The sequence below is a fragment of the Eulemur rufifrons genome, chromosome 15 (genome assembly GCF_041146395.1).
Source record: "Eulemur rufifrons isolate Redbay chromosome 15, OSU_ERuf_1, whole genome shotgun sequence".
Lineage (NCBI taxonomy): Eukaryota > Metazoa > Chordata > Mammalia > Primates > Lemuridae > Eulemur > Eulemur rufifrons.
The window spans coordinates 83,620,655-83,634,763 of NC_090997.1; the positions used below are offsets into that span (position 1 = coordinate 83,620,655).

Consider the following 14,109-nt stretch of genomic DNA (forward strand, 5'->3'; position numbering starts at 1 on the left):
GTAGTAATGATTTATATGGTTAGTTTGTAAAGTTTACAAAACAGAGTAGTTTTCATCAAGGAAGGAACATAATGGTAATGAAAGGATAACTATATGAAAATAAATCAGCCTTACTAAAGTTTATCATGGAATTGTAGATACAACTGCCGCTATTTATGTGAATTCTGACAAGTCAGCCTCTTTGATTTTCAGTTTCACTATACAGAGACTGAATAATACCAGTTTTAAGGTCCCAGAAGCTTTAAAATGATTTCACTCCCCATGATTGTCATGTTTACCCTACTTCTCGGAGAGTTTTTTTGAGGATCAAGTGAGGGTATACAGGAAAGCACTTCATAACTTAAAACAGAGTAGTCTTAAGTTACACAAAGAAATTAAAAAACTAAAAATGACTTCTTTCAATTATAGAAGAGTTAAAATGTTTCACATTGACATTTCTCTAGCACTTTAGTAAAACAGCAAGTACTTCCTTTTCAGAGACTACAGAGAAAACATCTGTACTTCATATACTTCATGGTGACACCGATAACACAGCTGTAACTTAACTTGCCATGTGAAATAGTTTCCATTGCACCAAGCACCTTATTCTTAAGACATTGTTTAAAAACAGCATTAAAATAATAATCAAGCAAAATTTCTGTAAGTAAATACCATGTTCTACAACACACAAAACCTATTATGATTCTCTAAGGACAATGGTCTCATAAAAATGAAATGCACAATAAGCGCAACATTTTAACTACAGCTTTTGTAGAAGAATAAATAAAATTTTACTAAAAAGTTTGAATTGGCCGGGCGCGGTGGCTCACGCCTGTAATCCTAGCACTCTGGGAGGCCGAGGTGGGCGGATCGTTTGAGCTCAGGAGTTCGAGACCAGCCTGAGCAAGAGCGAGACCCCATCTCTACTAAAAATAGAAAGAAATTATATGGACAGCTAAAAATATATATAGAAAAAATTAGCCGGGCATGGTGGTGCATGCCTGTAGTCCCAGCTACTCGGGAGGCTGAGGCAGTAGGATCGCTTAAGCCGAGGAGTCTGAGGTTGCTGTGAGCTAGGCTGACGCCACGGCACTCACTCTAGCCTGGGCAACAGAGTGAGACTCTGTCTCAAAAAAAAAAAAAAAAAAAAAAAAAAAAAAAAGTTTGAAGTATTTATTAGTAAATTCATCTTGTAAATTAGAATTAATTTCAGGTAAAAACTAGTCTTTTGTTCATGATTAATAAATCATTATATCTTTTAAAAATCATTTTCAAGAAGCATAAAATATAATCTATTTTTTAAAAATGGAAACCGTCTGATTTTCTAATTTGTTGCAAAAATGTAATTTGTGAGTTAACAAAATTATAAATAATTTATGGCACGATAAATATTAGTACATGAAAATTGCTCCTTTCCCTTTTTTTATGTAATCAAAACCACACAGAAGACTTCTACTGCATTAGTATTTTAAAATTCTTTTTTGATATTCTGTATCAGATAATATTGGGTTGTGGTTACAAGCCCTTTCTCTGACTCATTATTTACATGTTTGTAAATACTTTTTCTCTTGCAAACAGTGATAATAAATGGTATGTCTTAGCTTACGTTTTTCTCTTAGAGCAAAGAGCTTTAGCAGATTTGGTAAAAAAAATCAATTAATTAAGACCAATACTAATACAGTTCTAAAGTACCTAAACAGTTATGATGTCATCCTATAAAAAAAAAAATATTTTTCAAAGTAGTTAGAAGGGGTCAAATACTACATCAGTACTAAAATATTATCCAGCTTTAAAAATCCTTAGGATCCATTAAACATTGACTAAAACTAATGTTGACTATTTACAGTAATACAATACCTAACATAACAAATTCACTTAATATCTTTGAGGTTCATTTTCCATCTTTAAATTGAGATAATAATAAAAATAATACCTATGCTTCGATGGGAATGTGCTAGAAAAGCAATAACAATAAGTTGGTATCATAAGGGGCTATTCACATGTTAACCATAAAGCACTAAATAATAAGAAATAGATTATATAGAATATATTGGCAAAGGCAAACTATGAAGTACTACACAAATAAAGTGTTATATAAATATCAGTTATTATTAACGTCATGAGAAGTAAGGATAATTAGGTATATTTAATGTAGCATGATGATATGGCAAATTTTTCAGAGTTCTATGCTCTAAAATGGAATTACTATATACAAAAGGACATATTTATTACATAACTACTTAATTTACTTCTTTTTAGAATCATTTCTCAGTTTTACTTCTGTGTTCTTGAAAATTTTTACCCTTCATGTCAAATAGTGCATTTTAAAACTGGTGCAAACAGGTGTATGCTGAGGATATGGTATATAATACACACACACACACATACATACAAATAATGTGCCTTTTATAGTCTTCCACTTCAGAAATTTGTGTTAAGACAAAAAAGAATACCAGGAAAGGTAAAATAGGACACTTAAATGTCTCTGCTCGAATAGAAATATATGTTTCTCTTTTAAAATAAAATGTTATTTAAAAAAACCTATAATCTATTTTATGTTCTTCCTAAGCATTTTATATTTCTACTCTTTCTTGACACATTTCTTTAGAGACTATTCAAATGTCCATAAAGTGATGAGTAGCAACATAATAGTCCAGATAACTCAATTTCTAAGGTTTGGAATAACTATTAATTATTATTGTTATTAATAATTTGTTTTGAAATTAGAACTCAAAGAATTTTCAGAGCTAGCTTACACATATTTACCAGTTTATTTAGAGGAAGAAAAATAATAATCATCATTAAATAGAGTGAAGCAATATCTATTTTTGAAATATATGCTGTGGAAAAGAATTGCTTAATAATTTTACAACAACAGAAAGGTTGGCCAAGATCGTCTACCCTATGCCAACCTACCCTCTTTTCACAACACAGTTTTCTGCTTGCTTCATGCAAAAACCACAGTCTGCCAAAGTCAGTTTAATACCTCCACGCTGGAGAAACTAAAAGCATAAAAATTTAATAAAATTCATAATAAAGAGAAAAAATCATCTAGAATTTCTGTCAAGTTAATCACAAAACTGTCTTATTTATTCTTTTAGGGTATAAGCAGCTCATGCAAAATATGCAAATATTAATTCTCTAGGAAGGGGTTAATTTTCATGTTAAAAAACTTATTACTCCAAACATAAAATTGAATGCACAATACTAAGCAAGCTGACAATTAATTTCTCTTTCAGTGATTAGTTAACATTTAAAACCTCTGGGTGAGATATAATACGCATTTCCATATAAACTTGTAAGTCTAATAATTTTAGCTGATTTTAGATTACATGCTACATTCACCTGAAGTAGAATTGTTTATGAAGTTTCAAGCTGTGAAGACATCTCAAATTGGTTTTAAATGATAACTGAAAGGATGTCAGTGCTGTCTATATACTTAAAACTTCACAAATTCACCTGTCCCCCAAGACAGCTGCCATTTTTTCCCACTAAATCTGAACAATAATGCAGATAATATTTTAATATGAAGACAGTTCTGGTGGCATTAAAAAAAAGCCCAACAATACCCAGGAAATGTTTTGTTGCAAATCATATATCTGTTGTAAAAATTAAAATCTCAGTATTAAAGAACAAGTTAAACCAAAAACTTAAGCCAAAGTGAGATTTCAGATATATGTGAATTCAGATATTTTTTACATTCTCATAAAATAAATTCTAAAAGCAGCTTATGTTCCTGTGATTTCTAGGTTAGTAAAATCTAAGAAATGAGTAGCAATAAACAGCAATTCAAACACGGCCTCTAGGACCTCAGATGTTTTCTTTACAAGCCAGGGCAAAGAAGAGTCAGGGCAAAGAAGTGTAAGATTTGAAAGAAACACTGTTAACAGTCAAAGCAAAATTTTTATGGTGGTAAAATATCAGAGAATCTACCCCCAAACCAGTTCATTACTACATTAACTAACACTAGAATTCAAATTGGAATCAATCACTATAAAGTTTTATTAATATTTTGTAACGTTTAATCCAGATTTTTTTAATCCTCTGACAGATATTAAGGACTGGTGGTTCAAAGGTTACTGACATGATGCCTCCATGTGAAGTTCAAAATTAAGATCCAGTCCTGGCTCAAACCAATTATCCAGCAATATACCTTAGGGTAAGGCAATTTACCTCGATGCATCTTGGTTTTCTTCAAACCTTTACTGCCTATCTCTTAGTACATTGCTTTACTTCACAGAGAAAATCTGATCTTGAATCTCTGTATTGCTCCTAGACACATACCCCAAAGAAATGAAAATATATGTTCACACCAAAACTTATAAACACAATATTCATAGCAGTACTATTCTTAACTAAAAAAGTAGAAATAATCTAAATATTCAAAAGTTGATGAACAGATAATAACATGTAACATATCCATACAATGGAATTATTTGGCAATAAAAAGTAGTACAACTGACTCTTGAACAGCACAGCTTTGAATGCTAAGTCCATTTATAGGTGTATTTTTTTCAATAAAAGTTACACCAAGTGTGCCTGCCTCTCCTGCCTCCCCTTCTACCTCCTCCAGCTCATCTCTTCTGCCACCCCTGAGACAAGACCAACCCCTTTTCTTCCTCCTCCTCCTCAGCCTATTCAATATGAAGACAAGGATAAAAACCTTTATGATAATCCACTTCCACTTAATGAATAGTAAATATATTTTCATTTCCTTATGATTTTCTTAAAAACATTTTCTTTTCTCTAGCTTACTATTGTAAGAATACAGTATATAATACAAATAACATAAAAATATGTTCATTGACTATGCTATCAGGCTTTTGGTAAAAAGTAGGCTATTGGTAGTTAAGTTTTTGGGGAGTCAAAGGTTACACGCAAATTTTCGACTGCACAGTGGGGGTTGGCACCCCTAAGCCCTCTGTTGTTGAAGGGTCAATGGTACTGATACATGTTACAAATGGAAAAATCTTCAAAACATTATTTTGAGTGAAAGAAGCCAGTTACAACTGACCATATGTTATATGATTCCATTTGTATGAAATGTCCAGAATAGGCAAATCTATCGAGACAGAAAGTATATTAGTAGTTGCCAGGAGTTTGGGGTGTGTGCTAGGAGTTTGGGTATGTATGTGTAGGAATTGAGAATGACTGCTAAGAGACATGGAGTTTCATTCAGGGGTGATGAAAGAATTCTAAAATCAGATAGTGGGGATGGTTGCAAATTTCTGTAAATATGGTAAAAACCAATGAATTGTATACTTTCAAAGGGTGAATATTATGGTATGTGAATTACAGCTCAATAAAACTGTTATAAGAAAAGAATAGGCCGGGTGCGGTGGCTCACGCCTGTAATCCCAGCACTCTGGGAGGCCGAGGTGGGCGGATCGTTTGAGCTCAGGAGTTCGAGACCAGCCTGAGCAAGAGCGAGACCCCATCTCTACTAAAAATAGAAAGAAATTATATGGACAGCTAAAATATATATATAGAAAAAATTAGCCGGGCATGGTGGTGCATGCCTGTAGTCCCAGCTACTGGGGAGGCTGAGACAGGAGGATCACTTGAGCCCAGGAGTTTGAGGTTGCTGTGAGCTAGGCTGACGCCACGGCACTCACTCTAGCCTGGGCAACAGAGTGAGACTCTGTCTCAAAAAATAAATAAATAAATAAAAAAAAAAAAAAAAGAAAAAGAAAAGAATAACTGAAGAGAGTCTAATAAGGTTAATCTTTCCAGACCCTTATTAATTTCAAAATATGTAATCATTTTTTTTAATGAACATTTATTCTCCCTTTGTTAAATACTAGGGATATAAAGACAAATAATGTGATCCTTCACCCTTTGGGATTTTCCAGATATGTAGAGGCCATTAAATATAAGCCTTGCTAAATGTGTGCAAGACTTTTTACCCTTTTGACATTTGGACAGCATTCAAAAGAAAGGTAGGCAGTATATTTGTAAAAATAAAGACAAATAGCTTTGCATTGTTAGTCAGAAAATAATTTTTTTTTGCCTACTGTTTTATACACTATGCATACTTAAGGCTTAGTAATCTTGGAGCTACAATCATTACACCAATCATTACTATCAGGAACGAGTTTCCTGAACATCTGTAGCCTAAGTCAGAATATAGCTTGTTCTCTTTTCCCCCTTGTCTTCCTTCCCCTTGTCTATATTCTATATCCTGTTGACTTGTGATAATTAGGTAAAAAAAGTGATCACTTTTATTCTCAGAGAATAAAATGACCTTGCTGGTTCCTTAAAGTATATCCCACTCACTTAATATTCTTAAATCTTTAAAAATGTGAAGCTAATTGCTATAAATGTTCACCCTTACTGAAATCTCAGGTTCCAGTATTATAACTCTTTGATAAATTCAAGCTCCCACAAAGATTATATTAACCTCTGTAAAGGTTCTAAATTCCATGAATGGTGCATTCCAATTCTTTGGTGCATCACAATGAAAACTATAGCTTTAAAGTTATCCTGGTAATAAAAACTACTTACTTTTGCAGCACAGGATCGTATCACCTCCTAAAAAAAATGCAGTACAATAAAGAAGTATTCATAATTTCAAGTATATAAACTATTGACTGTTTCAAAACATTCATATATTAATTTTCTAATCGCCAATATCAGCATTTGGAAGAGTTTCTTTATCTATCACCTTGCAGTTGTTACTCTGTATTTTCCAATGAGCTAGAAAGAGTATAAATTTAAAGAAAGAGAACTAATGACATGTTTATGATAAATCTAACTTGCCAAAGCAAAAGGCACTGACAGACTCTTGAGGACTCCCATGTATCTGCCTGAAGAAAAACTTGTCTCCTTAATAAACTTAGCATAAATACTAAAATTCTATACTAGAATATTAATAGGTCTAAGAGACATGCTAAGTTAATTAAAATATATAATTATCTCTATAAATAACAATACCCAAAAATATAATTCCCATATTAATAATTTATATCAGATAAAATCTAATAGTAAATACTACTAAATGGTAAAGTATATGACTAATATTGAAGGAGCTACAAAAAGGAACTGCCTACAATTCATGGGACAAGGACAAAAAAAGATTGTTTTTGAAAGAGAAACCAGAAAAAGTCACCGTATAATGGACAATTTGAAAATAGGCTGCTAAAGAGACATCAAAAATACTCAAGTCCAATTAGTATTGGCATTAGTATTAGTATTGATGATAGAATATATCATGAGCCTAGTACAGATCTAGACAAAAATGGCAATAACATGGAGTTTAGAAAAAAAGAGAACTGAAAAATAGAAATATAATTTTTTTATCCAGAAATTCCTAAGGGACAGACACTGTGTTTAAAGGATATTGGTAATTCAATCACTAAAAGGAGACAGACTGACTGCGAATACCGGAATCCAACTAACTGGACTGTATCCCAGCTCCAATGCTTACTACCTGTGTGATCTTGGTTAGGTTGCTTGATCTCTGTAAGCCTCAAGTTCCTCTTCTGGAAAATGGGGATAATACTAGTACCCAACCCTACAGGATGGTACATTTTATTGCTTTACTTAGCACAGTGCAAGGAATACATTATGTTAATTATTAGTAATAATTAAATGAATGCTAGTTATCATTAATTAATAAAAGGTGAAATCTCCTGCAGGGTAGACAAAATTAATCAACCTTTTTTCAAAATTAGCATAAAACATTTTCAAATCCATCCAATCCCTATTTCTGTGTCTCTGCTTAACAATCAACTCTGTGATCATTAGCCTGGGTTTCAGGTTAAATTTTAGAAAGGGAGAGTGGTCTTGAGTGTTCAGGCAGCTGGAAAGGTCTATCTTTCATTATAAGGTGTTACTTGATGGATTCTGAATGGTTTATAAATCAATTTTCTATAGGACTGATTACTCTTAATGGGTACTCCAGATTCTGAGCAACTCTGGATGCACTAAGATCAATTTTCTGGATCTGAAAACTTAGAATGAGTTGTATCAATGCTCTCAAGATACTGTGTTGTCTTACCTGATTTGCAGAATGCTTTTTAGATATTGCTATAGCAGCAACATGCAGTCAAGTCTGCTAACTATGAAACAATTAAATGATTTTTATTATGACTAAATGGTAATGCTCCTAAGGATAGAGAATTATCTATTCTTTGTATCCTTTACTCATGAGTAAACACCTATTAAATACTTGCTGAACTGAATTTATTATGCAATTCACTCATGCAAAAAAAGAAATCATACCCTAAACCTGTACTGTAATTTATTAGAAAAATATTCCTGAGGCCAGGCGCAGTGGCTCACGCCAGCAATCCTAGCACTCTGGGAGGCAGAGATGGAAAGATCCCTTGAGCTCAGGAGTTGGAGACCAGCCAGAGCAAGAATGAGACCATATGTCTACTAAAAATAGAAAAAATTAGCTGGGTGTGGTAGCGCATGCCTGTAGTCCTCGCTACGCAGGAGGCTGAGGCAGGAGGATTGCTTGAGCCCAGGAGTTTGAAGTTGCTATGAGCTAGGCTGACACCATGGCACTTGCCTGGGCAACAGAGAGAGATTCTTGTCTCAAAAAAAAAAAAAAAAAAAAGAAAGAAAGAAAGAAAGATAGATAGATAGATAGATATTCCTATTGTGGTAACAAGAAAACACAAAAAGGAATTTGGGATCTACTGAAATACAATTACAAGAAACAAGAAAAAAGGCATAGTGACAAAAGGTAGGAACCCAGTCAACCTAAATGTTGCAAAATACAAAAAGTATGGAGCTGCCACAGCAATAAACGACATTTTGTTTTTATTCCCATACATACACTCTGAAAGAAAATACGTTCAGTGAATTTTCTCAAAGGAAAAATAATGTTTTTTTTTTTGTTTTTTTTTTTAAAGCACAGCAAACAGACAAAGCTTTCATTTTCAAAGGCAGCCTCTATCTACTTCAATCTCAAAGCAGACATATTCTCTGAATAATTTTTAAGAAGAAAAGATTTGGTAAAAACTAAATAATTATTCCAAGAGAAATGTTTTATTTTATTATAAACTGAATTTACTTCCCCCTTGCCTTTGATTTCATTGCTTAAAAAATATTTTTCTGATTTTATTTTTACTTTATAGATCTATTGGTGAGTTATTCTTATGTCTGTAGATGAAGTTATTTTGTCATGTAAGATTTTAGATAAGGACTACTTTCTTCTCCTCATGAAGAAATATTTTTTTCTTCATTTTTAAAAGTCAATGTATCTATTCAGACTATCTTTTAAAATCTGGAACACCATGTATTATTTGATTATATTAAAGTTATTAAAACATAAAGAACTACAACGTTGAAATAATTTATTATTTATAATAAATTCATTAATTTATAGTTATATATTCTAAAATTTAAATGAGAAATATAAACATTTAATCTATATTTCAACATATATTCTGAGTTTAGGTTAAATCTAAACCCAAAGACTGAGTATGATCTTCACTGAAGTCCCTACCTTTCTAAAGAAAGAAAAGGAGAGAAGAGAGCATGGTCAGAACTAAAGCTGTCTCAATGTAGTTCCTTTTATGTTTGGTTTAACACTGGTCAAGATTTCTATCAAGGGAGGAAGGAAAGGGATAATATTTGTTAAGTTACAGGCACTGTGCTGGAAGGTGAAAACACAACGATGAATAAGGCTGCATAGTCCCTGTCTTCAAGTAGCTCAAGGCTAATTCTATTAACATTACTTACTAATATGACCAAAGAGGATAAATACGTTTAAAGATTCTTAGGTTTCCTTACACATTTTACCATTTATTTTTGAGAAAAATTTTCTAGCAATTTTTCACAACAGAATGCCACACTACCTTTAACAAAGCATGCTCCTCCCCATTATTTTCATTACTTTGCAGTTTTACAGGCAACACCTGGATGCTGTGGCACTTCTTTTCTTAGCAGTGAGATAGAACTTTTAAAATATACATATGAAACATTTGCATTCCAACTCTTTTTGGAAGTACAGTTTATCTCTTTTATCCATTTCTTTGTTGAAGATTTACTATTTTTCTTTATTGTTCAGTTTTTTGCATGTTAGGAAGGCTGTTCTTTAATACATTTTATGTAAACATTTTCCCAGGTTGGTGTTTGTTGCATATTTATGTATGTGTGTTTGTATGTGTTGTATATATACACACACCTTCATGCACTTTTTAAACAAAGACATTTACAATTCTATGCCAATCCTTTATCAGTATTTTGGGGAAGGATTTTCCACAGCTTTCAAAATTGGCAAGTCTTTTATCCACTTGAGAAATATTTGCAAACCTATTTCCCTAGTTTTAAAAAAGACTTCTATTTCATATTTAACTCCTTGGTAAATAAGAATTTGATTTGGGTGTGTGACCTAAAATGTAGGTGTAAACTGAATGTATTTTTCAGTTAACTCATAGTTAATAAGTTTTCCCAGTGCCATACAAGGAACAGTTTTTCCTTTCCCCACTGATTTATCTTTCTATCCTCATGAACTTGTATCACACTATTTGTATTATTTCAACTTTCTAACACATTTCAAATGTGGTAAGACAAGAACTGGCATTATTATCACTTTGGCTCTCAGGGAGAAGTTCTAAGACAGCTTAATTTCTATGCAGATAACTAACTGGTTTTTCTACCAGGATACTTATGGAATTTTTTTTTTAATCTTTGAAAATCAAACAATTTCACTAAGATATTTCTAAGATATTGGTATCTTTTCATTAATTGGCCTGGTAATAGACACTTTCGTTTTATAGATTTGGGACTTTAGCACAGGAAAGCCTTTTGTATTTTATCTTCATTATCTTTTTCACACATTGTGTTCCCTTCTTTAACAACACTGCTCAACCACGTGCACAATCTCTCTCTTAAACTCATCTCATCTCTTGTTATCAACAACAATAACTAATACAGTGGTATGATGTATCAGACACCCTGTTAAGAGATTTACATTTAGGATCTCACTGAATTTTAAAAAATCCTGTAAGGTAAGAAATATTGGAATCCTCATTTTATAGATGAGGCTAATTAGGCTTACTTAACCAGACTCACAAAGCTGGATAGGTTGGAGCCTACACCCACGCATAAACAGTTGGACCCTAGAGCTACACTCTTAATTATAGTTTTCATCTCTCTCTTTTTCTGCATTTCTTAATAGTGCTTCTGAAATCAGTTCTCTAGGCTACACTACTGATTTGATATTTTAAAGCATTCAACTTTCCTCTTTACCATTTGCAATGTGGAATTAACTGAAGCTTACTTTTTAAATTTCTATAAATTCTTTTTATCTTAGCCAGATGTCTTTTTTTAATCAAAATCTCGAAATTTTCTTATCTTTTCATTAACAGAAACCCTGTTTTCTTCTATTTACTGAAAATACAATCTAAAACATTCTGTTTCTTTCAGCAAATCACTTTAAGATATGCTTTGCCTTTATTTACTTTCCTTTTATAAGGTACATAATCTTTTTAATGCCCCTCCTGCCTTAAATGAGATTTATCAGTCTCCTTGAGCACCAATAAATTTTACCTTTTTGAGTTTAGGCTGTTTATTGGGTTGTGTGCAGCTCCTAAGCCTATATCTAGTGGATTAGGTATTCCTGTTACATGGCTCTGAAGTGGAATCTTCTGTTCCTCTGTCTACTTTTTTGACTATGAGTGGAATGTACTACTGAAACACTCAACATCGTGAATATTCTTTTCCAGTAAACTCTCCATTAATTTGGGTAATAATACTTTTTCTGCTTTCTCTATCTCTTTAATGTTTTCTTAGTCTCTTTCATGCAAAATTCTATGACAGTATTTAGCACTAGCAGAGGCTCAACAGTTATACGCCGAAAAAAAAAAATTAGGTTCTGTTGCTTTACATATAGTTATAAACATTTTTAAAAAATAGCAAGGGAGATTATACATATATTATTTTATAATAACTTGTAAAACCCATAAAACTTTGTATCTGCCTTCTGAACAGACAGATCTATAAAACGAGGGTAATAATCACTGTCATGTCTATCTTACAAGGCTACTACATTAAAGGAGGTAATGTGAGCATTATACAAATGGAATGTATTAATAAAAGACTCTGCATTACATTATAGTAGTTTGAGTATTTGTCACTACCTATCAGACTTGACACAAACTGAGGTCAAGGGGTAAATATTTTTGTGTTCTTTGTAGTATCTTAAATGTAGTAGGTAATCAATAAATATTTAGGGTAACTAAGTTTTCTTTGGTCAAACTGTTGGAGGCCAACCTGTAAGGACAAGTTATACCTGGTCAGCACTTACTACAGAAGCACACAGGTGTGCAGGGTTGTGGTGTTTTTTGCCATAAGCAGAGGCCATCAGCAGGTAATCAGTACATGGACGTATGGTGGCAGAAAGAACAATGCCAATTAAAGAATAGGAAACCAAGGGGGAATGCCAAGAATTAGAAAAATAAGTTAATGGGAAAGCTTTGGATAGAGAAAATATGAAGAGACAGACTGATCTCCTTGAAATGAAGATAGCAAAAGAATGGCCAGAGACAAAGTAAGAAACAGCTTTTGGGTAAAGGGAAGTTTAATAATTCAGTTTTTCCTTAGATTGCTCACCTGTATTTGTTATTTAATGAGAATAGCTATTCAAATAAGGAAATATAAACAAGACAACAATATTAGAACTGCCCTCAAGGAGCTCACACTTTAGGTGAGGGTGGGAAACACATATTAAGTTCTTACTAAGTGCTGGGGACTGTGAACTAGGCAGTTGTACTCAAAGTGTGGTCCTCCAACCAGAAGTATCACCATCGCCTGTGAACTTGTAGAAATGAAAAATTGCAATATCACCCTAGACATACAGAATCACAAACACCGGGGGTGGAGCCTGGCAATCTGTATTTCGATAGGCCTGTCAGGTGATTTTCAAGCACACTGAAGTTTGAGAATCACTGAAGGAAATGAGGTTTTAGGCAAGATTTATGGGATTTTGAATGCCTGGGTAGAAATTACCCGTTTGAATATTATCTGTCCCTCCAAGAAGTGGTCCTGTTGCAGGGCCCTGCGAATTCATAAGGTTAGAGTATGAACCTGCTAAATACCATCCCTGAGGGATCCTAGTAGACAGGGCTGAGAAGGCCACAGTTTCTCTTCCTCTCCCAAAAGATGGAGAGATATCCATGTGGTAAGTCCCAGGTGGGGTCTTCTGGTTCAGAGCCCTACCTGTCCTAGTCTTTACACAGATATCACATCAGGATAGCATGATGGATTATACTAACTTCAGTCAGTCTATTGCAATTAATGATTTCAGAACAAGTATTTGAAAGGAACTATAAGAAAGTCTAGTTTTACGTAATTAACTTACTTCATTAAATTAATATTTATTGGCATGGCAATATAAAATAGGGTAGAAATGGTTTTAAAATTTCAACCACATAAAATAATTAAACATACTGTGACAGTTTCAAGTCTCTGTTTCACCAGCTTCATCTTTGTTGAGGAATTTTCAGTGTGGACAAATTCATCAATCTGAAAAGAGCCTTGATAGGGCAGCTTAGGACAGGTGCATAAGGCATCTTGACTTTGGTGTATTCCAGGTAATGGAAATGTTCCATTGTAGCGTTTGAACATTTCAGCCTCTTGCTGGGCTACTGAAAAAATGAATCCATAATTAGTTCAAATCATCACAGCAAAACCATAATCAAATAATTGAACCATGAGACTGTAACATTTAACAAATAATCAGAAACTGCATAATACATTTCAAATAGTGGGTAATTATAAGACAATGTGACTGGCAAAATGGCAAATTATTAGATACTATAAAATCATATGAAAGGAAATATAATAATTTCATAGATAATTTCATGTCAGACAGCATTCTAATTGAGCCTTGAAGGCCATGCAAATTGGGATAGGAGCCTAATTTCAAATATATGTATATGGAAAACATAATATTAAAAAAAAAATCAAAGGCACAATATAATAGAATTAAGGGAACTGCTAAAATAATAAAAATAATTATTCGCAAACCTAACTCCCTAACAAGTGTTTCCATATTTCTATACCCCTTTTAATCTTTATGCATATCTTACATAAAATATCATAATGTAAATACAATTTATCATTTCTTAATTTAAATGCAAATATTTCTCATATTTATACAATGATGTAATTATC

The 14,109-nt window shown here is 32.9% G+C and overlaps 1 protein-coding gene across 1 annotated transcript in view; it reads right to left on the minus strand.

Moving 5' to 3' along the window:
• The window catches only part of AHI1 (Abelson helper integration site 1), a 97,126-nt gene that overhangs the window by 5,718 nt on the left and 77,299 nt on the right, over positions 1–14,109 (minus strand). The window contains exons 18-19 of the mRNA XM_069487742.1: positions 13,384–13,580; positions 6,484–6,510 (exon numbers count right to left, since the gene is read on the minus strand). Of these exons, the coding sequence (XP_069343843.1) occupies positions 6,484–6,510; positions 13,384–13,580 (224 nt within the window). The remainder of the gene's footprint in view (positions 1–6,483; positions 6,511–13,383; positions 13,581–14,109) is intronic.